At 37.5% G+C, this 27,879-nt stretch overlaps 2 protein-coding genes across 5 annotated transcripts in view; one reads left to right on the top strand and one right to left on the bottom strand.

The window, feature by feature from the left end:
- The window catches only part of LOC135112815 (zinc-regulated GTPase metalloprotein activator 1-like), a 103,739-nt gene that overhangs the window by 38,432 nt on the left and 37,428 nt on the right, over window positions 1–27,879 (top strand). The gene's annotated exons all lie outside the window — the stretch shown is intronic.
- Window positions 25,592–27,879, bottom strand: part of LOC135112814 (uncharacterized) — a 3,596-nt gene continuing 1,308 nt past the window's right edge. For both annotated transcript variants that reach the window (XM_064027642.1, XM_064027644.1), the window contains exon 3: window positions 25,592–26,749. In XM_064027642.1, coding sequence (XP_063883712.1) covers window positions 26,601–26,749 — 149 coding nt within the window. In that variant the 3' untranslated portion in view covers window positions 25,592–26,600. The remainder of the gene's footprint in view (window positions 26,750–27,879) is intronic.

The following is a 27,879-nucleotide window of genomic DNA, read 5'->3' as shown; positions in this document are numbered from 1 at the left end:
TGACATATTGACCCTGTTAAGGTGTGGGACACTCCATAGGAGGTACCTTACATCTGCTGTGGCCTTAGGATTGTTGTAGGTTCAGGATAGGGTACAGTCTCATTATGAAGGAGCTGGGATAAACCAGTGTATGCTGCCAGGCCTTGCTATGAATGTTTGTGGCCAGCTGTGCTATGCCTAAACTCCTGGAGTGTAGTAAGGTGGTCCACAAGATAATTCCTTTTCATTATGATGGTGGTTCCCAAACTTTTTTCTGCTTGTTACCCAATGTGACATGCCACATTAACTGTTACCCATTTCACAAAATATCAATATTAATATATATATGGCCAAATTAGAATACTAGACTGTTACTTTTATATTGGTTTATTAATTAAGTCCTTCAGGATAATAAATCTTTCTTTTGGCGTTCTAGATAACATTAGAAGAGCTTATTCAGCATAGAATAGGTGGGTAGATACTAGTTGTGCTGCACAAGACAGTACACATGCATACCTGCTGATATCTACCTTAGCTGATCCTCACAGAGAATTTGATAGTATGAAATAGAGGTAGGCTCAGACAGTGAGTGACTCATGCTGCATGCATCATGATCATGGCTGCTGAGAGACTGTGTCCTGAAGCATACCTGTCAATATACTTTTGGCTTGCCATACACTTAGATACATAATTTTTTTTCTTTTCTAATATTGTATAGTAGTTTTTAATGAATATATTTGGTTTAACTTTATTTCAAAATTATAATAGGTTTGCTTTACAACTTTACATACTAAAACAAAGTTAACATTAATCCTAATGCCAGGTACTTACTACATTTTTTTTTTTCCAGAATTCTTAATTTTTTTGTCACCCCTCCACTACCCATCCAAAAATTGTATTACCTCTAGTGAATAATTTACTCCCAGTTTGGAAACTGCTGCATTAGGGGTTGACATGGCTAAGAGTGTAAATGGTGTGTGAATAAATATATGGTGCTTTGTCTCAGCCACCCAATGTGGGATTGCTGGCTTGGTATATATATATATATATATATATATATATATATATATATATATATATATATATATATATATATATATATATATATATATATATATATATACCATGGGTGTCTCCTGCAAAAAATGGGATTGCCAAGACAAGATACACAACTTTCACATTCACACTCATTTATACCACTTTCTTAGCCCCTTGGCCACCAATGGAGAAGAGAAAATACTCCTGCTTTCTTTTTATGGGGATCATTTGCACAGCTCATACAGTTTGGTCCACAACAAGGCTACTTCGTAACAGGTACTCTCCCTTGCCACACCCAGTTGCCCCACACCCATGTAAGACTATTGATGTCTGGCGCTTCCCTTGTGCCATGTCATTCCTCACACTGTCACAATTGTTCTCCATTCACTTGTGTCACACACAATCATTCTACTATGCTCCAGTGTCAGTCCTCTTCCCTTTAAGGCCTCCTTTGTTCTGTTCATCCATCCCTTGTGTTGGCTTCCTCACAAGTTCACACTTCTCATGCTTGATCTTATTGTCCTCTTCACCAGCCTTTCATCCTCCATTCTCCCAACACGTCATCACCATCTCAACACACATTGCTGTGTCCATCTTGTCAAGTCTCTTACAATACTCCTTCTCACTTCTTCATTTCTGACTGTTCACCCAAGTTATTCCACACACACTTCGTAGACATCTCATCTCCATGACATTAAATTTCTTCATACCTGCTATTACAATAATCCAAGTCACAGCACTTTACATTGCAGTATGCACTACTATCCCTTCAAACAATATTCTCTTTACTTTCAATCCAAATGGCTTACTCTCAAACAGTCTGTTCATACCTCATAATGCTTTACCTGCTTCCTTCATCCCTGCTCTAACGTATGTTTTTACTCCTTCATCCAGCGCTACTGTAGATCTAAGATACTCAAAACAGTCTACCTCCTCCAGCTCCTCACCATTCAGCCTTACATGTATTCTATCACCTGTCTCCCTGGTGCACTTTGTTGCCTTACTCTTTCCTACACTGACCTTCAGTGTTCTCTTACATACTCATCCAAACTCCTCTACCAGCCTAGTTAATCATTCTGTATCTTCTGCCAATGCTGTGTCATTAACAAACAGCAGTTGACTCACACTCCATTCTTCACCCACTGCTGTTACCAGGCCCAATCCTTAATCCAGCATTCTAGCATAACTTTCACCACATCATCCATATAGATGTTAAACAGCCATGATGACATTACACATGCCTGACATAATCCCTCTTGACTGGAAACCATTCACCTGTACTGTTTCCTATTCTTAAATATCCTTTACTGTTCTATACAAAATTGTTCATACCTTTTAACAACCTATTACCTGCACCATATAACTTCAAAACATCCACATTTCTTCCCTTTAAATATGCCATATGCCATATGCCTTCACTAAATCCATGAAACCCCTGAATACTTCTTTTCCCTTTTCTATTTTTTTTTAATCTGTGTTACAGCAAACACCTGATTTACACAGACTTTCCTTCTCCTGAAGCTTCCTTGTGCATCACACATTACTCTATCTGTACCTTTCCTGATTTTCTATCAATTCTTTCCAATACACATTACTTACTACATTCAATAGACTGATATACTCATGCCTATCCACTTTTCCTCTATTCAGTTGAAATACATATGCATTTGCCCATTCCAATGGTACCATGCTAGTCAGAAAACACATTTAACAATTTTAACTAACCACTCTATGACACTGACCCCACCTGCCTTTGAACACTTCATTGCACATCCATTCAGACCTGGTGCTTTTCCACTTTTTTATCTCCCTTACTGCTACCTGCACCTCCTCCTTTATTATACTTGCCTCATTTATCTTCCCTAGTAAATTAACTGTAGTATCTCTCCCTAGTGCCCCAATTCCAACCTCTCTCTCCTTCACATTCAGCAGTTTCTCAAAATACTCTCCCCTATCTCCTTCCCTCTTCATTCTGCCAAACTGGCATCCTGCCATCCTCTGCTTTCACCTGCTTCTCACTACCAGATGGTCCTTTCCTAATTTTCTTCTCTTTCCAGAACATTTTCTTATTCTCTTGAAAATTCTCTACTAACTTTCTCCCCCATCCTTCATCATCCCTTCCTTTATCATCGTCCACAGCTTTTTCCACTTGTCCTCTGCTTTCCTTGTACCTCTGTCTTGGATTGTGTTACTTAACACTTACACACCACTGACTACATGCAATTCCTGGTTCAGTCTCCAGGTAAATAAGGATGGAACACTCAAAAGAAAGCTTGGTTTTTCTTTTACCGAGGTATATTTACAAACAGTGCAGTGATGAAGGCCTGGATAGCTAAGACTAACAACTACAGCACATGAGCAGCACACAGGAACTTCTGTCCCTTGCAGACACCATGACATGCTCACATGGGCAGTGAACAAGAGAGCATGGAGTTATGTTATGAGAGCACAGTGTTACGTTATATTTCAAGAGCATGGTGATAGCTTATAGCATTTACTGTATTTCCTGCCATATAAGATGCACTGGAGTATAAGAGACACCTATAATTTGGCAGAGGATATTTAGAAAAAATAAAATAAGCCCCACTTTTCCCAGAACTTCATAGCTCACTTCCTAATCAGGCTTTAGGCCAAGACTGTAGGCTACTGGATATTCCCCCTACTGAACAACTTAAGCAAAACATATTATAAGATGAACTGACAATATTTTAATAATCAGCCTCAGTGAGATTAAAATACTGTAAAATCAAGTCAAATTTTACTAATCTTCAAATCCCAAAAATTTATTACTTGACATCTTTTAACTCATTCTGTAAGCATTTTATTGTACATGCAGTATTACATTTGGCTACTTTATTTCATGAAAATATCATGCCAGTTTATCAGTGATCATAACTGTCACTGAACAGTTATGTTTATGGTACTACCTCATGTTGCTTTCTGCCTTTCTCTGGGTTCAAGATGTTCCACTACTGACTGAAGAGTTACAATGCTCCTACCCTGAAATGGTAAACAAAGCACTCCCTGCACATGTTAAGGTTATGCACACAGCCACGTTTTGTGGTGAGTGCACGAAGCATAACCACCTAAGGCCACTTTCTTCATACAAATCATGGCTATGACATCAGCATAAAGCTGTTCATAACTTAAATAAATTTGCCACAAATTTTATTCACATAAGATAAGGCCATCAAGTGATGTACTACAAAATTACAGCAATTATTTTGGTTCGTGATCACTATCTAGTAATTTTTACCACTATTTTGATTTGTAATCATTATCTAATAATGTATAAGCATATATATATTATTCTGGGGTCAAACAGTAGTGTCCAGGTGTTACTCTAGTACTAGTAACCATAACCCATAGGCCTACCCAAACCTAAGCACCAGGGTATAAGAGGCTGACAATTTTTGGAGGATTTTTTTTTTTTTAATGCTTCTTATATGGTGGGAAATATGGTACTCACTGAATTATCCCAGCTAAAACACTCAATGAAAGGCGGATGAGCACGTGGTTGCTGGGTATCTGGTGCATACCCTAGAGTGGGTTTTGGGCTAAATTTATCAATGAAACTCACTCAAGATGTTCCCTGGTATACTCACTCCTCCAGTTCTGCTTTGATGAGGAGCAGTTTCATTGTTTAGGGCTCCAGGGTTACTGCTGCACCATGCCTCTCTGCAGAGTGGTTCTTGGAGCTGCTACAGGGCATGACATTCTTGCATGGTGACCTAGTGGGGAGTGAGGCCAGGCAAGGTTGTGACATGCTCACCTTGACTGCACACTTTAATACAAACTTTGCCCATCCATACCCATACAGAGTGGTTTTGTCCTAGGTTCTGCTGTAGGCTTGCGCCCTCACACTCATATGACATTCCATCCTTCTTTTGGAACCATATTTCAAATACTTTCCTTTTTTCATCTGCAACCACCTTAACCTCTTCACATCACCATTTATTTCCCTTTCTCAGTCCACCTCCCACTCCTCTTATACCATACACTTCTGCACTGTCCATACTGGCTTTCTTGAAATTACTCCACTCTGACTCAACATCACCCACCTCATGCTCTCTCACTTTAATCCAATTGTTATTCAACATCTGAAACTCTGCTGCTTTTTCTCTCATCCACTTGACTCACTTTTTAGAATATTCCTCTCCTCTCCTCCCAGGGTTGGAAAAACTCTGGTTTAAAAAAAACAGCCCATTGAGTTTTTTTGGGTTTTATTGGGTTTTGGGGTTTTATTATTTTTTTATTTATTTTCATAATTGTATATAAATTTGTTTAAACAAGCAATTAAAAAGTAATAGAGTGAAACAAAAGGTTTGATTTTTTATTTATTTATTTATTTTATTTATTCATTTATTTTTTTTATTCTTATTTATTTATTTATTATTTTTATTTTATTTATTTTTTTATTCATTTATTTATTTATTTATTTATTTATTTATTTTATTTATTTATTTTTTTTTGTAGGAGGGACACTGACCAAAGGCAACAAAATCATAATAAAAAGAAAGGCCCACTGAGGTGCCAGTCCCTGAACAGTCAAAAGTGGCTTACAAAAATTTAACGATAAGCATCTTGAAACCTTCCTCTTGAAGGAGTTCAACTCATGAGAAGGAAATACAGAAACAGTAAGGAAGTTCCAGAGTTTATCAGAGAAAGGGATGAATGATTGAGAATACTGGTTAACTCTTGCATTAGAGAGGTGAACAGAATAGGGTGAGAGAAAGAAGAAAGTCTAGTGCAGCAAGGCCATGGGAGTAGGGGAGGTATGCAGTTAGCATGAAAATAGCAGTAGAAGCTAGCAAGAGATACATCATTGCAGCAGTGAGAGAGAGGCTGAAGACAGTCAGTCAGAGGAGAGGAGTTGATAAGACAAAAATCTTTTGATTCCAACCTTGTCTAAAAGAGTGGTTTGAGTGGAACCCCTGCATACATGTGAAGCATACTCCATACATGGAGGTATAAGGTCCCTGTACAGAGTTAGCAGTTGGGGGGGTGAAGAAAAGTGGCAGAGACAAGTCAGAATACCTAACTTCATAGGAGCTGTTTTAGCTAGAGATAAGATGTAAAGTTTCTAGTTTTGATCATAAGTAAAAGACAGACCGAGGATGTTCAGTGTAGAGGAGGAGAGCAAGTGAGTGTCATTTAAGAAGAGGGGATAGTTATCTGGAAGGTTGAGTTGATAGAAGGAGGAATTGAGTTTTTGAGGCATTGAACAATACTAAGCTGCTCTGCCCCAATCAGAAATTTTAGAGTCAGGCATTCTGTGGCTTCCCTGCATGAGCTGTTTATGTTCTGGAAGTCTATGAAAAGATGTGGAAAAGTGCAGGATGATATCATCAGTGTAGGAGTGGATAGGACAAGAAGTTTGGTTTAGAAGATCATTGATGAATAATAGGAAGAGAATGGGTGACAGGACAGAACCCTGAGGAACACCACTGTCAATAGATTTAGGAGAAGAACAGTGACCATTTACCACAGCAGCAATAGAACAGTCAGAAAGGAAACTTGAGATTAAGTTACAGAGAGAAGGATAGAAGCTGTAGGAGGGTAGTTTGGAAATTAAAGTTTTGTGACAGACTCTCTCAAAAGCTTTTTGAGCAATGGCAAAAGTTTCACCAAAATCCCTAAAAGAGGATGACCAAGACTCAGTTAGGAAAGTCAGAAGATCACCAGTAGAGGAGCCTCAATAGAACCCATGCTGGTGATCAGATAGAAGGTTGTGAAGTGATAGATGTTTAAGAATCATCCTTTTGAGGATAAATTCATAAACTTTAGAGAGGTAAGAAATTAAAGCAATAGATGATAAAGGTAGATGTTGATAGACAGAGTTGGAAGAGCTTGGCTAGGCAAGGTGCAAGCATGGAGGCACAGTTTTGAAGAACAATAAAAGGGACCCCATCAGGTCCATAAGCCTTCTGAGGATTAAGGCCAGTGAGGATATGGAAAACATCACTGTGAAGGATCTTAATGGATAGCATGAAGTAGTCAGAGGATGGAGAAGTGGAGAACAAGCTGTGAATCATCCAAAGTAGAATTTTTAACAAAGATTCGAGTGAAGAGTTCAGTTTTATAAATAGATGAGATGGTAGTGGTGCCATCAGGTTGAAATAAAGGAGAGGAAGATGAAGAAGCAAAGTTATTGGAGATGTTTTTGGCTAGGTACCAGAAATCACAAGGGGAGTTAGATCTTGAAAGATTTTGACACTGTCTGAAGGACAGACATTTGTTGACATTTGTCATGTTGATAAAGATTAGTCTGGTTGGACAAAGCCTGTGTTAACTTGTACTGTACAGGAAATGAATGAGTCAAGTTTGACTACTTTTGCATTTTTATGTATATATACATATATAGACATTATTTATCAATATGATATAGAACTAAATTTTTGATATGTGAAATTTTTAAAACCCCCTAATTTTTTTTTTTTTTTTTTTTTTTTTTTTTTTTTGAGTGAGTTTTTTTTTAATGCCTATCCTGTCTCCTCCATGCCTCATCATACTCCACCTCACCCACACACTCTCAGCCTACCCTTAGCCGGGAAGTGGTCTGACACCTCTCCCTTCCCCTCTCAATACTCTTACATCCAACAACGTGCCAGTCTTGCTCCTTGAGATCACCACTCAGTCTATCAGTGCTGTGATTACTATCCCTCCATCATCTTGCCCCTGCCATATGTACTTATGAATTGCTTTCTTATTGAACCATGTGAATCACTCCACACAGTCCTATTAGACTTTTTTCCATTTCCATTTTTTTCCAGGTACCCTGTACCTACCTACAATAACATCAAGTACCTCACTACCAATACAAGCATTTCAATCACCCATGACACCTCTTCTTATGTCTCGCAGACAGTTATCCAAATCATTCCAAAAATTTTCCCTTTCCATCTCATCCCCTTCACTACCTTGCCCATAGGCATTCACAACACACCACATCTCTCCCAACCTCAACTTCACCAACATCAGCCTCGATGACACTTCCTTCCATTCCAACACACACTGCTGCACACTGTGAGTCTCCCTCTCCCTTTCTCTCTCCCTTACTCTCCCTCTCTGTATGCCTGACATCCTCCCAGTTACACTTCAAAAACTGCTGTTCACCTTTGCCTTTAATTTTTACCTCAACAGACATTCTCCCTATCTTCTCACTCCTACACGCATTCAAATTATATCCATGCGCATTCAGTGATCCTAGTCTTAGGAGTCAGGAAGCAAAAGTCTTTTGGGAATTTTGAGATGAAGAGAAAAGAACAAGGAAACGGCAGCAAAAGCATAGCATCTGACAACTCATGGTGATGAAAACCTTAGCCAGTGAAGAAATGATAGATCCAATATCACATACTGCAAACACTTCATAAATCTTCATAACAAGGACTGCATTTGGTGACATCAAAATTTCATCTTATGAAAAATATCACTAAAAGTTTCAGGAAATCTCTCTTGTAGGCTCAAGGTCTTCACTTTCATCTCCTTCCTCCTTCTAGAGCAGGGGTATCAGACTCATGGCCCAGGGGCCTAATGTGGCCTGTTAGATGGCACTTGATTTTTCACCTCGATGCTATAATTGTTACAGTTGCAGAAACTACTTAACTTTTAAGGGGAAAAATAATGTGATTATGTGCTTTGAATGGGAGTAATATGAGTTGTTTTATGGCTGGATGTGATTTTTTTATTATTTATTTATCTATTTATTTATTTATTTTATTTATTTATTTATTTTTTTTTTTTTGGGGGGGTGGGGGACGAGGATGGCTGCATCATATCAGTTGTTATGTGGCTGGGTGTAATGTGCAATTTGATGTGTTTTTGTGTGTTATGACTGTGATATGGGTTGTTGTATGGGTCTTGTGATAGAAGTGATGTGGTGTGGCTGGGAGTGATATGGATTGTTGAGTGATTGGGTGTGATATAGACTATTGTGTAGTATAGTTGGTGTTGTTTGGTGTGGTGTGGTGTGGAGGGTGAGATACAGGCAAAACTGTGGCAAAGTGTGATGTTGGTTGTGGTGTGGTTGCATGTTGTATGGCTTCATGTGATGTGACTGAGTGTGATGTGGGTTGTTGTGTGGCTAAAAGTAATGTGGTGTGATGTAACTTTATGGCATTAATGTGGTGTGAGTTGTGTGGTTAATTGTGGGGTGTGGCGTGAGTGTGATAGGACTTGTGCGCTTAGTTGTGGAGTGTGGTGTGAACAGGTGTGACACAAGTTGTGCAGCTGGGTGTGATGTATGGTGTGATCCAGCTTTATGTAGTGTGGCTGAATGTGAATGTGATAAATGATGCGATGTGGTTTTTGGTGTGGCTGAGTGTGATGTGTGGTGTTATCACTATGGGACTTTTCTTCCTGCATTTGTGCTTGTTGTTGTTGTTGTTGTTGTTGTTGTTGTTGTTGTTGTTGTTGTTGTTGTTGTTGTTGTTCCTGTCCTTGCTGTTCTATATTTGACAACACTTAAGAAATCACTGATGACCCCCAAGACCATAACCGAGTGTATAATTGAGCCTCAAAAAAATTATTTGAGTTTGACACTCCTGCTCTAGAGCCTCCCCTTGCACCTTGCTCTGATGACATGTTGCTAAGAAAGGCTGCTGGATGTGGTTCTGGTTCTGGTGAAGGTTAGCAGGCTTAGTTTATGCAACAGCACCCCCATGATGAAGTCTTCTCTCTCTCTCTCTCTCTCTCTCTCTCTCTCTCTCTCTCTCTCTCTCTCTCTCTCTCTCTCTCTCTCTCTCTCTCTCTCTCTCTCTCTCTCTCTCTCTCTCTCTCTCTCTCTCTCTCTCTCTCTCTCTCTCTCTCTCTCTCTCTCTCTCTCTCTCTCTCTCTCTCTCTCTCTCTCTCTCTCTCTCTCTCTTTCTCTCTCTCTCCAGTATGCTCTGCTCACTTGTTTCAAATATCACATTTTTCTTGTACTTATACTCTTTTCTCTTCTTCCAAAAACTGTACTATTGTATTTCTTCTGCTGTTTCAGCGTAACTATTGTCAAAAAGAAACCCAATAATCCAATCTTCATTCTCTGTACATGGTCTTTGTAATTTATCCACTTGTCTCCTCTGGTCTTCATCTCAGCCTCTATCTTTGCTATCAGTCTATTCCCTTTCTCTTCAACAAAGCTGCTGTTGGTAAATAAAAGGATGTGTGTGCGTGTGTGTGTGTGTGTGTGTGTGTGTGTGTGTGTGTGTGTGTGTGTGTGTGTGTGTGTGTGTGTGTGTGTGTGTGTGCACGCCACATAAGGGAGATGCTGTTGCAAAGGCTAAGCCTCCTGACCTTTACAGATCCAGACCAGCAGCCCTTCTCAGTACTATTGTGTCATAACCTACACTGTATAGGTTATGCCAAGTTTGGTCTGGCTTGACTCAGTTTAATTAGCATCGTGCTGACTTATGGAGATTTTAGTGTACTTTGACACCACCTGGAGTGAGACTGAGTGGATAGATTATTATCAGATAAGAATATGTGGGTTCTATACATATCAGGATCCAGTTGTCATAGTCAGGGGACCAGCACATCAATAAGATTGATTCTTAGAGATGAACTGGGAGCAACTTTGTGTGACTGAGTAGTTGCATGAGTATGAATTACATAATTACATATGTAAATGCTCCAGGAACTTTGTATTATAGCTGTTGTTTCAGAAAAACCAGCCTGATCATAAATGATTTGCTCATGGTTTTTATTATCCAATATTATTTGTAATTTGGATTATTTTTACACTAGGCTGAAATTCCCCTTTGATATTTGAGGTGTGGCATTGCCTTATCTCTTTATAAGAGTAGAATAAAGGTTGTGTGGCCCTAATGGCCAATATTAATTTCAACCTACTTGAGGCCAGATTTCAACCTGCCTGTCAAATTTCATCTGCATTTTGATAGATAACTATTATATGATGCTTATTTGTGACTCTGACAGACCCTAGAAAATCAATATTCCACATCAGTAACCTCTCATTTGCATACACATTTACTTAACGGATATAGTGAGATGAATGGTGATGCTGGTTGTATTGAATAAATAATTACACACAGCAAAATAGCAAACATAGATAGCAAGAAGAAGAAAGAGAAAACTGAACAGAGAAGGAGGAAGATGACAAGGGGAAAAGAGGGAGATGAGATAGCACAGGTGGATGTATTATTGATGGATCAAGGAAGGTGCTGGGTTACTTTAAAAATTTATACACAAGTTGAAATATTTCTTCCCCACCCAATTTCCCTCATTCCCATTCCTTCTTGAAAGTTGAATTTGATAGATCTTATAGCAGAAGAGTTGCTTTTTTCCCATAGTGTAATTAGTTTTCACCCAGCCCTGCAAACAGTCCTGTGTCTCCATTAGGGGGTGGGGGGGAATGAGTTTAATGGACTCTTCCACAGGCTGCCAGCTTAGTAGCCAGCTAGATATCAAAGAGAATACATGTGGTGCATAGCAAGGCATGTAAAGGTGTGTCTAGGGAGGGCATATTACTATATATATATAAAGGTGGGATTACAGTAATATATTATTATTGTTTGATATGTAGGCCCTACAGGAGGGCAGGATCTGGGAGAAGCCAGATATTGGTCAAGAGAGCATTTGTGGCTCAAGTTCCTGCTACTTCTGTGAAACAGTGTGACTCTGTGCACAGTCTTGTGTTGTCTGGCTGTCTGGGAAATTTGTGTCATTGTACACAGTATTCTGATGGAAGCAGGCTCTTGTCCTCTCCTCATTTCTGCTTAAGTCCAGTGTCTTGTTGTGGGTCTAGTGTGTGTCTGAGTGTCGTGAGCTTTGTGCCATGTGCTAGTTAAATGCTACTGGGCTCTGTGGTCCACAACTATGAGTGAGGCTGACCAGAGGATTGTCTTGTGTTTGTGCTAGGCTACAGCTGTGTACATTCCTGGATTTCCTGGATTTCCACCAGTTTTATAGAAGGTGGGAATCTGTCTTCTGGAATATTGTAGATTATATTGTTACCTGACCAGTGTGTGTATAATAATATCCTTTTTGGACATGGGTGGTTTTCATTACTGTGGACAGTAGTCCAGTGGGGTATTATACCTCACTCTGTGGATAGTCTGTTCTGTCTGTGCTCCCTAGCATTTAGCTCATTTGTTCTTTCTAGCTTAGGGGAATAAAGTTGGTAACCAGATTGAGGTGGTATAGTTGTCAACGATCAACAGGTGACTGGATTCGTTGTGTTTATGCTCACACTAGGCTAGAAGGAGATAGTCTAGGGCAAGTTGACCCAAGTGTAGTGGCAGCTGTGAAGGGGGCTGAACCTGGTCATAACAATGTTATCTCTTATATATATATATATATATATATATATATATATATATATATATATATATATATATATATATATATATATATATATATATATATATATATATATATATATATATATACACACACACACACACACAAAAGGGCATCAGGACCATAGGGGCTCAAGTGCCATCCCCCCCAAATATGGAGTTATACATATCAAAAAAAATTGTCAACTCTTCCTCTGTCTAGCTGTGACATTTTCAACTCTGTTTTCTAACTTCCTTATGGTTGAAAGTCCTGTAGAAGCAAGTGGAGTCACAATTTATCAACTCTGGATTCACATATTGTGTGCAGTGGTTGAGTCAAGCAGCACATTTGCTCAGGACCAGCCGGGCTGAAGTCCAGCGAGAGGGAGCCAGCCAGTGGGAGTGTGCAACACAAAGCGCATAAGTATCTCTTGCCCAGTCAGCGTTTTTATCCATAAGAAATACGTCAACCAGGACCAATCACCATGTTGCTTAGTAGCCTTCCTCATGCTACTTCCCCCAGTCCTGCCAAAATCTTACGATTTTTTGGATGTGGTCATTTGTTGTGTTAACCAAACAGTTTTTTTTTTTTTTTTTGTTCTATTGTTACAATAATGGCCTCCATTGGTAGTGAAAGTGAAGTGAGTGATGCCCCTGGCTTGTCTCAGGAACATAAGTGTACAAGAAATGTAATGGATTGGAAGAAACATAGAGTAAAACTGTTACACAATGCTAGCCAAGCATAGACCAGCAGAGCAACAGGTTTGAATGTGGAGCCCAGGAAAATTGGGCCTCCATGCCGTGATGGATGTTTTGGAAAACTTGCAATGCCTGTGATGGAAGAACTTTTTGGAAATTATTATGGTCTGACCAATTACGATGAGCAGACTGCCTACATACAGTCATTAGTCTCCTCCAAGCCTGTGAAAAGATACCATGCATCGCAAGGGCAAGACATTCCTGCTTAAAGCCAGACATATGAGTACACAGTCGTGTACAATGATGTACACAAGGTCTGTAAAAGCTGCTTTCTTGTCTATTTTTGGTATCAGTGACAAATGTATGCATACTACTTTAGCCAAAGTTACTACAACTATTATGTCATAACCTACACTGTATAGGTTGTCCTGTACCAGATAAACATGGAAAACATATGCCTGGAACCAAAAAAAAAGTAAATGCATGCACAAATTAATATGTGAGCATGTATCCAATATTCCTAAGGGCAAAGTCACCTCAAAAATATACTTGCGTAGTGAGTTGAACATGGGGAAACTATACGAGTTATACAGAGAATAAATGACAGTAAACTATCCCAATGATGAAAAAGTGAAAGAAAGTTACTACCACGTGGTTGTTAGGTTAGGTTAGTTAGGTTAAGTTAGGTTAGGTTAGGTTAGGTCACATGGTTCTTGCTAAAAAGGACCAGGAACTTATTACTAGATTTCATGGCAGCACCTATGACAGTGACAACACAGTTGCACTGTTTTGACCTGCAACAGACTTTGCCTATCCCCAAACTGAGCCACAGTGCTGCTTATTACAAAAGGAAGATGTGGACCTACAACTTTTGTGTAATCAACATGCAAACAAACACCTCGACTCTGTTTGTATGGGACAAAGTAACAAAAAAAAGAGGCAGTGTAGAGTTGGCTACTTGCCTGACAAAATACTTAGAACTTATGAGGAGGAGCAGACAGAGCTGTTTTTATTGTCAGACAACTGCTCTGGACAAACTAAAAACATAAACCTCTCCCTCATGCTGCTGTGACTGATTCATGCTAAAAAGTTTTTCACCATCAACCACTTGTACCTTGTGCCTGGCCACTCATAAATTCCTTGTGATCATCACTTTGGCAATATTGAAACCAAACTAAGGAAACATCCCACCATTGAAACAAAAGACGACTATGTTACCCTCATTTGTGATGCCACACACACAAGTTTCAAGGTGGTGTAAATGACATCCCAGGACTTCCTCATGTTTGATGTCCTGCCAAAGTAGCATGTGCTAGCAATACAGCAAAAAGAAGATATATTCTAGTGAGTGTAAGGAGCTGCATCCCGTAAAGCCAGTACCCTTATTATGAGGAAAATCCAGAACACTGTGTACAAACAGAGTTTAAACACTTACACACCCTTTTTGCACACGCAGATATTGGTGTCATTAAATTTATCATGGCAGTCATGTGTTAGTTAGACATAACTAATATTTAGTTCTTATATGAAATGAAACTCACAGTTTTTCTCTTCTAATGGATTACTCTTAATTAATGTTATTTCAACTTCATAATATTTTTTTTGTCTTTTTTACAAATGGCATAAAAAAAAAGGGGTATACATCACATGTTAATACTTACTCAGTAACACTAACATGCTGGACCATTGATTGTGTTGTATGAGCCACTCAACTTACCCGCCATCATGATGCCTTAAGCCTGATTGGGTAGATAAGCTTAGGAAAAAATTGTTGGTTCTTATCTCGGCACATAATCATGCATATTGGTCTGTTGTTATCACATAACTTCATGCAAACCTCTGCTTTCTTTCACTTTTATTTTGAAGGATTTAGTACATATGTATTTGCATGCATCATCATTATTTACCCAATTATAGTTTTCTGTAGTGGATGACCTGTGGCAGCCTCTCTGTTCAAGCCTAAAATTTTGAGGTCACTTTTGTGTAATTACTTTCTTGGATGGCACCTGGTGGCTCTACTGTCAACATTAATTCTTCTCACTTTTCATCCTGTCACCCTCTTTCATATTTTCCACGTGCTCAAATGATATCAGTCTGCCTCTTCTCAGCTTATCAATATTGTAATTAAGTTATATTCTACTCTTTAATTCTTCATTTGCAATCCTATTCCCCACTCGTACCCACCCACCATTTAGAGATGCACCACACATCTATCTAACCTACATACTTTCCTTCTCACTACATGAATAAAAGATTGCAGTCTTCATATAAGCTGTATAATTATAGAATTTTTACTTTGAAGGGAAGCCCCTCACTGTCAGTAAGAGCAACAAATTTTTAAGCTTCTTTAAACCACAGTGAAATAAAAGAGCTGACATTTGCCACAAATGAAGTGTACAGTTTTTTTTTTTTTCTTAATGAACAAGGAAAACTCTCTCCTTGTCAGTAACAGTTCTTTATATGCAAGAAAAGTTGTTACTACATATCTATTTCAGGGTCCATACCACTCTGCTTTTCAAAAATAACATTTTACTCATAACAAAGTGTCAGACAGGGATGATAATTTGGCAGGAAATGTTTGAGACCACATTTGATTTGGCTTTGGTGTCAAATATGGATGATTGGGGCACTTGTGTTGGAGTAATATTAGGATCAACTTAGTTAAAATATACAGGCTCACTTAGTGAGGCTAGCTATGACACAAAATTATTGCTATATAGTCTGATAATTACATTATTTACATAATTTGTAATCATATACGTAATTTATCCTCCTCTTTTTCCTCACTATTATATTTTCACTGAAGCATTGGCTCTTAACTTAGGGTGCATTTCTGATTGCATATATATATATATATATATATATATATATATATATATATATATATATATATATATATATATATATATATATATATATATATATATATATATATATATATATATAAATAAAATAAATTCTCTCTCTCTCTCTCTCTCTCTCTCTCTCTCTCTCTCTCTCTCTCTCTCTCTCTCTCTCTCTCTCTCTCTCTCTCTCTCTCTCTCTCTCTCTCTCTCTCTCATACACACACACACACACACACACACACACACACACACACACATGTATTTGTGTGTGGAAGTTAGAGGATGGAGGAGGACTAAAGGAAGCAACATTGAGATGGATGGAGGATTGTTTACAAGGGCAAGAAATGAGAACAGTAATCAGACACTAATATAAGTTAGTGCAAAGTGACAAGTGGGGTACCATAAGGATCTATGTTGGCACCTATATGTTTCAAATACAGGGGAACCTTGGTTACAGAATGCCTCCCTTTTCAAACAATTCAGTTTTTGAGCAAAATTTTTAACTCATTATCACTTCGATTGTACCATAGTTCGGTTCTAGAACAAAGTTACTTGATTTCAGATATCAAAAGACATAGCAAAAGTTGCCGTTTATTGCTAATTTATAGTTTCTATAAATATCTACTTCGTTTTTATGTATTTGGAGGAGAGACAGAGTATAAGACAGTAATTCAGTCTTTGAAATAAAGTAAATGTGATCCCGTTAAAAAGCTCAATGTAAAACAGTTTTTGGTACTAAGGAGTTATCTCAAGCTACATGTGGCTCTCTCAATGACCCCCAGTGCCATCACTACTGCACAACTGCATTTTTCCAATAGCTTTTTCCAGCAGCAAGATGTTTAAGTGTTATGATCACTTTTATTTTGACAGTAACTAGTTGCTCCTCTGTGTCCCTCTGTAAGGTTTCCCTCACTAGATCAATCTAAACAGTATCATTTGGTGAGCTCTGTGTCACTAAGTTCATTCACTACATCCTCTCTCGATAAATAATTTGTGAGCTGGAGACAGGGTAGACTGGCGTCTGGGAGCAGATTAATCCATTTTACATTAGTTCCTATAGGGAAGGTAGTTTAGTTTTTTTAGCATTTCAGATTTCAAATGGCATTCAGGAATGAACCCAGTTCAAGAACTGAGATTCCACTGCATATGTAAATGATATGACAGAGGATCTAAATATTTATATAATCTTGTTTGTTGATGATACAAAAATAATGAAAATAATAAAGGATGAAAATGACTGCAAGAAGTTGCTAAAGGATATTGACAAAATACATGCATGGAGCCAAAGATGGAAGCTAGAATTTAATGCCAGAAAATTTCATGTGTCGGAAATATGAAATAGTAAAAAAGAGACTTTCATGGAATTACAAAATGAGAGAAATAATAATGAAAAAGTAATGAAGAAAAATATTTGGGAGTAACAATTCAGGACACATTATCACCTGAGGCTGAAAGGCACATAAACGGAATATTTGGCTCTACATACAGCTTGTTAACAAACATTATGGTGGTGTTTAACTATTTGAATAAAGAAATGGTGAAGAAAATTATAACAAGCATGATATGTCCCAAATTGGAATACGCAGTAGTAGTTTGGGCTCCACGTATGAGGCGTCGCCTGCAGTAGTATACCCAAGCGCCATTTCTTAAAATTCTCAGGAAACGGCTCTAAAGTTTTCAAAGTATAAAAAAAAATTTTCTCTAAAACTTTTACAGCAAGGATAATAATTCTTATACCCTTTTAAAGCTCATGGTTTGTACATTTTAACACGAGTCCTTTGGCACAGAAAATACAACAACCAAAAATATGATTTAGAAATTAAAGAAAATAGTTCAGAAAATACATGAAAAAATTCCATTATTTGTCATTTAATAATGTCCCTTGCCAGAGAAAATGCAAATCCCAACAAACAATGATAAGAATAATAAAGTTTCACATGATAAAGAGCAAGTGATACAAAACAAAGCAGAGAAGTATGGCGGGCCTGTTTCACAGACTGGGGACATGAGCAAGAGTAATCGGACCACACTCCACAGACTTGGGACAAGACTATCCTGGTTTGGTGCATGAGTACAGTCATGTACGCTGTCCTCGCAGGAACTGGTGGATGAGTATACTACTGCACCAATACATAGGCTAAAGCAGCCCCTTTGGCCAAAAAGGTCCAAAATCTAAACTATTATTATGGACTTACAACCTTATTTTCTGAGCGATGTCTCTCAACAACCATAGAACAGACCTCACGGAACTCTGTGATACCATTATCTTGATTTACGGAAGGGTGGCGCTTACTGCACGCGACGCCTCATATAAAAAAGGATATATAGAAACTGGAAAGAATACTGAGAATAGTGACAAAGATGGTACCAGAATTGAAAGAGTTGAAGTTATGAAAATAGATTTGAAGAGATGGGATCACCAACAATACAAGAGAGAATAGAAAGAGGAGATCTGATAACAGAACACAAATTAGTAAATAATATAGAAGAATAGACAGAAAAGACTTGGTAGCACAGATGGAGGAGGGACAGAGATGGACAAGGGGGCATGGGAAGAAAATAAAGAAGAGTGGATGTTCAAGTGACAAAAAAAAAAATGCAGCTTCCCGTTTTGAACTATTGAAATTTGGAATGATTTAAAGGTAGAGGTGGTTCTGGCAAACAGTGTACACATGTTTAAAGAGAAACTTGACAAATATGGTTATGGAGACAGGACAAAATGAGCTCTGACTTGTGCCTTGTATAATACAACTGGGTAAACACACACACACACACACACACACACACACACACACACACACATATATATTTATTCATCCCCACAAATATTACAAGAGAAGAAACTGTTGACTACGAAGCCTTCTCAGATGCAAGTGGAAGGATTGGTCTTATAAAAGAATTGTTTAAAGGTTTATCCAACTGAGTTAACAAATTGGAAAAGAGATGCGACTCTTTAGAGTTGGAAAACGAGGCTTGGAAAGAGAAATGTGAATTTCTGGAAAATGAGAGAAAGGATGAAAATAGGAAGTTGAATTATAAATTTAAAAAATGAGCAAAAATCAAGAAAGCTGCAAAGTAAAGGTGAGGATTAATCAAGAAAAGTTGATAGTTATACTGTGTGGGAAAGAAAAAAAGATAAAGAAATTGTTAATTTAAAGGAGATAATGAACAATCAGTTGAAAGATAAGGAAGAATTTTTAAAAAGGCAGTAGTTAAAGTTACTAAAGAAAAGGAAGATTTTATTAGGAATAATGTAGAGAAGAAAAATGCATAATTACTTTTGGGATCAAGGAGGAAAAATAGTAGCTAAACAAAAGAAAGAAAAAAGAAAGGAGCATTGCAGTGGATCTAGTAAATGATGTGACTGAACATGAGGATGATTGGCAGAGGGAGATTGAGGAAGTAACAAGATTGGGGAAGTATGTTGAACGAAAAAGCCGACCAATGAGGATTAAATTTAAATTACAAGCAGCAGTAGAAGAGGTACTAAGTGGAGCATGGAGATTAGGAAGAAAGGAGGACTGCAAAAACATCTGGATACAGAGAGACATGAATGAAGAGGAGAGAGCAAAAACAAGCGAATTGTGGAAGCAGGCTAAGGAAAAAAATTAAGCCAGAACAGAGGAGGAAAAGACAAAGTTCTACTGGAAAGATAGGGACATAAGGTTGATAAAGTGGATGATTAGAAAAAAAGAGAGTGGAGTGAAAAGTTGATGATTGCTTATACCAATGTGAATGGGTTGCTTTCAGCACAGGTGGAACTAAATGACAATTTAAGAGAGTATGCTCTGGATGTAATGAGAATAATTGAAACGAAGCTAAGTGACAACATTGAAGTGAATGATTCAGGTGAAAGAAAGTACAATGTATGGCTGAGAAACAGAAATGAAAAACAAGGAGGTGGAGTAATGGTTTTGGTGAGAAAGGATTTATTGGCCTATGAGACTAATTGTGATTATGAACTGGCTAAAGTGATTAAAGTTGAGGTGGTGTGTAGAGAAGGTGGAAAACAAAACTTTGCAGTGGTATATGTTCCCCCTAAAACAAATTCCTGGGGGTTGTGGAATACAAGGCTAAATTAGAGGATACACAAAGATGTGGGGAAGACATGATGGTAAGCAGAGACAATCTAATGATTATGGGAGATTTCAACTGCAAGAAGGTTAGGTGGGAAGAGTGGTCCATGGACAGGAGCAGTGAATCTTGGGGAGTAGAGTTGTTAAGGATGGCAATGGGTGGAAGAGAATACGAGGTTCAGGGGAGAAGATGAACTCTCAAGGCTGGATTTAATTTTTACAAAGGAATCTGAAATTTTTTAGGATATAGACTATCAATGTCCCATAGGTAAAAGTGATCATGTGGTGGTGGAGTGTACATTGAGAGTAGGGGAAAGTTATGAAAGAATGAGTACCACAGAATAAGAAGATTCAACTATGGAAGAACAGACTTTGGAAAACTGAGGAATTACTTTGAGCAAGTGGACTAGAATCAATTCAACAAAGCAATTGGAATAGAAGATAAATCAAGAGAGTTTGTGAACATACACAATGAGGATGCAAGAGGATTTGTACTGAAGATAAGGAAACAAGAGGTTAAGAAGGAGTGGTTTAATAAACAGTGTGAAGAAGCAAGGAGGAAGAGAAATCTGGCCTGGATCAAATGGAAGAAAAGGAAAATAAGTGAGGCATGGGAAAAATATAAAAGGGGGAGAATTGAATACTCATAGGTAAAGAGAGAAGAAATAAAATCATGAAAAAAGAAACTGTGGACAGATGTAAGGATAAACCAAGGATGTTCTATGGATGTGAATGGTAAAATGAAGAATAAAAAGGAGTTAAACAAATTGAAAATAAATGGTACACATGTTGAGGAAGAAGCAGAAATTGCAAAGGTTTTGAATGACTAGTTTCAAAGTGTCTTCATTGGAGAGGGAACATCTGATAAACCGGTGATGGCAGATGTGAGAGTTGAAGGATTGAGTGAAATTGAGGTAACAGTGGATGAGGTAAGAATAATGATGGAAGATTTGGATATGAGAAGGGCACAGGGATCTGATGGAGTATCTAATTAGGTACTGAAGGAATGCAGAGATCAACTTGCACACAAGGTTTATACACTCATCATAACTTCATTAAGGGAAGGAGTGGTGCCCAAAGATTTGAAAAAAAGCAGATATATTCCCTATATATAAGACTGGAAGCAAAGAAGAACCATCTAATTATAGACCAGTGTCATTAACAAGTGTAGTGGCAAAAATGTGCAAAAAAATAGTGAAGCAAAGATGGAGTGAATATCTAGAAAACAGTTATTAACAGACAGACTTCAGATTTAGAAAAGGAAAGTCATGCATGGCAAATTTAATGTGCTTCTATTCCAGAGTCATAGATATAGTACAAGGAAGAGAGGGATGGGCAGATTGTTTACTTGGACTTAAAGAAAGTGTTCAATAAGGTGCCCAACAAGAGACTGCTGTGGAAATTAGAAATGTTTGGTGGGCTGAGAGGGGCGCTCCTACATTGGATCAGTGATTCTCTGAGAGGAAGGGAAATGAGAACAGTGGTCAAAGGTAGGAAGTCATCATGGAGAGATGTAATTAATGGTATTCCACAGGGGTTGGTACTAGCACCAGTTATGTTTGCTATGTGAACATTATGATGGAAGGGGTGAATAGCTACATAAGTCTGTTTGCTGATGATGCAATATTGATGAGAAAAGTGGAGAGGATAGAGAATTGTGAAGCCCTAGAGGAAGATCTAGATGTGATTTGGAATTACAGTGGCACATGGGAAATGGAGTTTAACATAAAAAAAAAATATGAAGTGTTGAATTTTGGGCATAGTTGTGTGAGGCCAGTCTTCAGTTATAAATTGGGTAATGAGTAAATAAAAGTGAAGAATGAAGAGAAAGACCTTGGAATTACTGTCACTGATAAGCTGTCCCCAGAGGTAGATGTAAGAAGGAAGACAGGGGAAATATATAATCTGGTGAGAAACATAAGAGCAACTTTCAAGTATCTGGATGAAGAGATAATTAGGAATTTATTTGTGATAAGACCTCCTTTGGAATATGCAGCAGTGATATGGTCTCCCAGCCCTAAATGGGATATAAAGAAATAGAGAGAATACAATGAGCAACAACAAAGTTGCCTTCAACCCTATCAGACTTATCATATGAAGAGAGACTAAAGAAACTAAACCTGCCCATCTTGGAAGAGAGAAGAGAGAGGTGACCTGATTGTGTTATATCAGATTTTGTCAGGCTATGAAAAATTGGACTGGAGTGATTTGGTGGTGAGAGACTTTAGAAGCACAAGAAGGCATGATAAGAAGGTGAAGAAGGATGTCTGTAGAAGGGATATTAAGAAGAACAGTTTTCTGCAAAGGACTGCAGGAACCTGAAATGAGCTGTAAAAAGAAGTAGTAAATGCAATAACTATACATGATTTTAAGGAAAAACTGGATAAGAGTAGATATTGAGACGGGACAGTATGAGCCTAGACTCCTGCTCCTGTAAACCACAACTTGGTAAACAACTAGTTAAATACACACACACACACACACACACACACACACACACACACACACACACACACACACACACACACACACACACACACACACACACTGCTTAGCCCCCCAGCTGATTGGATATATCAATAACAGCTTCAGTGATTTACCTAGGTTTGGTTGTACAAGGAGGCCAAGCTTTGAGTCCTGTCTCCATAATAGGGACTTGTGCGAGGTGTGGACGCAGGAGAGGGTGAAGTGTTAATTGGGGAGTGGCCGAAAGAGTAAAATGGAAGTGTGGTGGGGATGTACACATTGGCAGTGACAGGGAAGATGGTGTCCGTTACAAATCCCAATGTTTTCGAAGGATTTAAGGAAGAGGATGTGAGTGTAGTACATACAAAGGAAGAAAGAGAGGTGGGTGGAGATAATGTAGAAAACATATCCAGTGATATAATAGAGATGAAGAGGGAGATGGAAAGAGAAAGAGAAAACAAAGAACTGAGAGAAGAGGTGACAAAAATAATGGACTTAAATAAGAAGTACTGTGAAGAAATCAAGAAACTAAAGGAAGAGAACAAAAAGTTAAAGAAAGCTGTGCAAGAAAGAGAGGTTAGGGTTGTAGAAGTGAAAGAGTCAGTGACAGAGGAAGTAAAAAATTGGAAAGAAGAGAGAGAACATGACAGAAGGTGGATATGAAGGAGATAATAAGGCAACAGCAGCAGGAATATAATAAGGATATGGAAAAGCAAGTGATTAAAATAATAAAGGAAAAAAGTAAACTTGTGAGAGACTGTTCAGAGAAGGATGTGTGTGGTGGTATTTGGAGTCAAGGAGAAGAACATACCCATGAAAATAGCTACTGTAATGAGAAAGAAGAAGTGAAAAGGGCTAAGGAAATTATAGCAGAAGCGGCAGAGGAAGGAGAAGGAATAATCAAACAAACTGAAGAGGTTTGCAGGATCAGAAATACAATGAAAATTGAACAAGACCAATGAAGGAAATATGGATAAAAGAGACATGAACAAAGAAGAGAGAAGTAAACTGAAAGAGTTGAGAGTAGAGGCCCAGTCAAAATACAAGGTGAGAACACAGGATCAAGCAAGGACATTTGGAAAGTTGTGAACATGAAAATGAGGAAATCATGGCATAAAGATGCCATAGAAGTTTAAAAATTATGCATACAAATGTAGATGGTTTGGCATCGAGCCTATTGAAACTTAAAGACCACCTAAAAATTGATAAATGAGATGTGGTATGTTTAATGGAAACCAAACTAAAGGAGGAAATAAAGTTGAGATTTGCAAAGGAAGGATATAGCACATGGAGGAGAGACAGAAAAGGAAAGGGAAGAGGCATGATGATATTGGTAAAAGAATATTGTTGTTGAGGAAATGGAATATGGTGGTGGAATGGCAGCTTTGAGTGTTGTGATTGAGATCAAAGGAAGTGAAAAAAAGGAAAGTTATTATGATGTACATACCACCAAAAAACTAATGCATAGGAGACCAATATATATAAAATCATGCAACTGGAAACAAGAAATAGTATAGAGGAAATGATAAGGAAAAGTAAGAAAGTGTTCTTAGTAGGCAACTTCAACACTAGAAGAACTAACTGGGAGGAGATGGAAGTGAAAGAAAATGTCAGGTCATGGAGCAAAGAAGTTATGCAAATCATTATAGTGAATACAATGAGACAATGGGTGAATGAGCCTACAAGATGCAGAGGAAAAGAAGAGCCATCACAATTGGACTTAGTGTTTACGAAAACCCCAGAAAGTAGACCAAGTATACATTTCCTGAGTCCAGTGGGAAAAAGCAATCTTGTGACAGTAGAAATAGTACTACAGGAGGAAAAGTGTTGCACAGAAAAGAACAGTGCAGAAATGAGAGACGGAACTATGCTAAGGCAAACTTTGCAGAGCTTAATAAATTTTATGGAAAAATTAACTGAAAAGAGCTATTTGAAGGTAAAGTAGTGCAAGAAAATATGAGATATTTTTGAGCAAGTATAAAGAGGGAGTGCAACAGTTTGTACCAAGCTATAAAGTGGAAATCAGGAAGCATAAATGGTATAATGCCAGTGTAGAAGCAAAAAAGAAAAAGGACAGGGCATGGAAGAAAATTATGAGACATCTGAGTGGAACTACTAGAGAAAAATACAGAAAGAAAAGGAATGAATATAATATTTAAGAAGAGAAGAAGAAAAAAAATTGAAAGTGACATGGTAAGAAAATGCAAGAAAGAACCCAAACTCTTGTACAGATATGTAAACAGGAAAATGAAACATTGGGATTTCATAAACAAGTTAAAAAGGGAAGGAAGAATTAATGAAACTACTGAGGAGATGATTGAATGTGTTTTCAGTCTGTGTTAACAAAGGAACCCGATTTTGTGCCACTGAAAGTGATAACACAGAATGAGAGAATGCAGGAGATACAAGTAAAGAGACAAGAAATCAAGAAACTGCTGGAAGAGCTGGATGTTAGGAAAGCTATGGGACCAGATCAAGTAAATGGATGGATATTAAAAGAATTCAGAGAACAAATGGAGAAACACATATGGGATATAATCAACAGCTCATTGAAAGAAGCAAAAGTACCAAGGGAATGGAAAAGAACTAACATAATGCTAATATACAAAGAGGGAAATAAAGTGGAACCATTAAATTATATACCAGTGTCGCTAACAAGTATTGTAAGCAAGCTTTGTAAAATAGTGATTAAAGATAGATGAGTGCAATATTTAGATGAAAAAATGATTACAGAAAAGCAATTTGGATTCAGGAAAGGGAGATCCTGTGTCATAAATCTTCTGAGCTTCTTTACAAGAGTAACAGATGAAGTGCAAGAGAGGGATGGATGAGTTGATACAGTATACCTGGATCTCAAAAAAAGCACTTGATGAAGTTCCTCACAAAAGCCTTATGTGGAAGTTAGAAAATGGAGGAGGACTAGAGGGAGCAACATTGAGGTGGATGGATGATTATTTACAAGGGAGGGAAATGAGAACAGTAATCAGAGACACGAATTCAAGTCGGCACGAAATGACAAGTGGGGTACCACAAGGATCTGTGTTGGCACCTATTACATTTCAAATATATGTAAATGACATGACAGAGGATCTAAATAGTTATATAAACCTGTTTGCTGATGATGTAAAAGTAATTAAAATAATAAAAGATAAAAATGACTGCAAGGAGTTGCAAAAGGATATTGACAAAATACATGCATGGAGCCAAAGATGGAAGCTAGAATTTAATGCCAGAAAATGCCATGTTTTGGAAATAGGAAATTGTAAAAAGAGACCTTCATAGAATTACAAAATGGGAGGAGAAATGATAATGAAAAGTAATGAAAAAAAAGATTTGGGAGTAACAATCCTGGACACATTATCACTTGAGGCTGAAAGGCTCATAAACAAGATATTCAGCTCTACATACAGCTTGTTAACAAACATTAGGGTGGCATTTAACTATTTGGATAAAGAAATTATGAAGAAAATTATAGCAAACGTGATAAGTCCTAAATTGGAATACACAGCAGTAATTTGGGTATCATATAGAAAAAGGATATACAGAAACTGGAGAAAATATAGAGGATAGCAACAAAGATGGTACCAGAATTGAAAGACTTAGTTAACTAGGGTATCTGGAATTATTTTTACTACAAAGCCTTTCCACTTTTAGATCCTTTGTTCATTCCTTCTGTATATACTATAGGTAAAAAAATATGCTACCCAAGCTATTTATGCCACAGTTACAGCTTTTGTGTACACAGTTACCATAAACTAAACTACAGTGGCTGGACTCGCTACTCACACATCTAGTTAATAAAGCACACAGCCAAGCACCACTCCTTATTGGTGCTAAACTCTGCACAAAATTATTGGCACAACTATTCCGACAAACATCACCATTTTAACCTCTAAATATGATTTACATACACTAGTAATAGTATTTCCCAGAAGCAAAAGATTTTGCTCCTAGTTACCTGGTCATATCTGCTTCCAATTCCATGGTACCCATTACTATGTTATTTGGACCCTTATTAAAGAAAAAAATCACTAATGCTACAAAATACAGTTACAAGAATTATATATATATATATATATATATATATATATATATATATATATATATATATATATATATATATATATATATATATATATATATATATATATATATATATATATATATACCTGTTGTCTTTTTTGCTTGATATTGACAAATACCACATAGTAGAGTCCTTAGAAATTGTAACAGTGGCCTGAGGCATGGCGGTAGGTACCATAGATGCATTCACACTTGTTTGTTTCATTATCCCATCTTGAAAGGTATGGACACCTGCACTGCCCTCGTCGCCACACCTTTCCGTTTTGACAGGTCTGATGCCCACCTGTAAAATATTTCAGATGTTTAGCATTTCAGATAAAGTGGAATAGCTACTAAAACCTAAGCTTAAAACTTAGTATTTATTTTATACCGAGACACCCTTTTCATGTTTCACTTTGTTACATAACTTGGTACAAAGTCAACATTTTTTTTCAGTCATTTAATCCATGTCCAGCATGGAAGTATGGCTCAGTTCTTGGAAAGCTTGATGGACTCCTGCATATTGTCATAGAAATTCTGCCTTAGTGTTTATACCATAACTAATAATTTAGTATTTGTGTATTAGCATCTTTCTTGCTGGAAATGTTGTTGAACTGGCTGCATTATTTTATTTATTTTGTTTTAATTATGTAAGAGGGCACTAGCCTAGGACAACAAAAAGAAAGAAAAAAAAGGCCCACTGAGGTGCCAGTCCCAAAAGAAAAGTCAAAAGGATCATCTAAGGTTGAAGGATGTCTTGAATCCTCTCTCTTGAAATCAAGAGTTCAGGTCATAGGAAGGAGGAAATACAAAACCAGGCTGGAAGTTTCAGAGTTTAACAGAAAAGGGATGAATGATTGAGAATTGTGGTTAACTCGGGCTTTAGAGAGGTGGACAGAAAAACGGTGCGGGAAAGTAGAAAGTTTTGTGCGGTGAGGCTGCTGGAGGAGGGTAGATATGCAGTTAGCAATATCAGAAGGACTGTTAACTTGAAATAGTGGTAAAAGCTAGCAAGAGATGCAATATTGTGGCGATGAGAGACAGAGGACGGACCGTTAGAGGAGAGAACTGATAAGACGTGTATATATATATATGTGTATATATATATATATATATATATATATATATATATATATATATATATATATATATATATATATATATATATATATGCTTTAAATTCCTGCCCATGGCCGCCATTTTAAGTTTTACAAATGAGAAGACAACGTCCGCATTTGTCACACAAAATTAGCAGAACTTATGAATATGGTTCTTTTGTTTCCACATAAAGAAAAAAAAAATTAAGACTGAATGTCATGATTAATTAACATACGACTCAAAAATATATTAGAGTATTTTCTGAAGCACATTTATTAATGCAGTTTATGACAAAGTGTAACTCACATTAAATTTGCCATCTATTTTATTATATAT

The sequence above is a fragment of the Scylla paramamosain genome, chromosome 24 (assembly GCF_035594125.1).
Source record: "Scylla paramamosain isolate STU-SP2022 chromosome 24, ASM3559412v1, whole genome shotgun sequence".
NCBI classification, from domain to species: Eukaryota; Metazoa; Arthropoda; class Malacostraca; order Decapoda; family Portunidae; genus Scylla; species Scylla paramamosain.
Note: the sequence above shows the minus strand (reverse complement) of the source record. Positions and strands in the feature narration are given on the sequence as shown.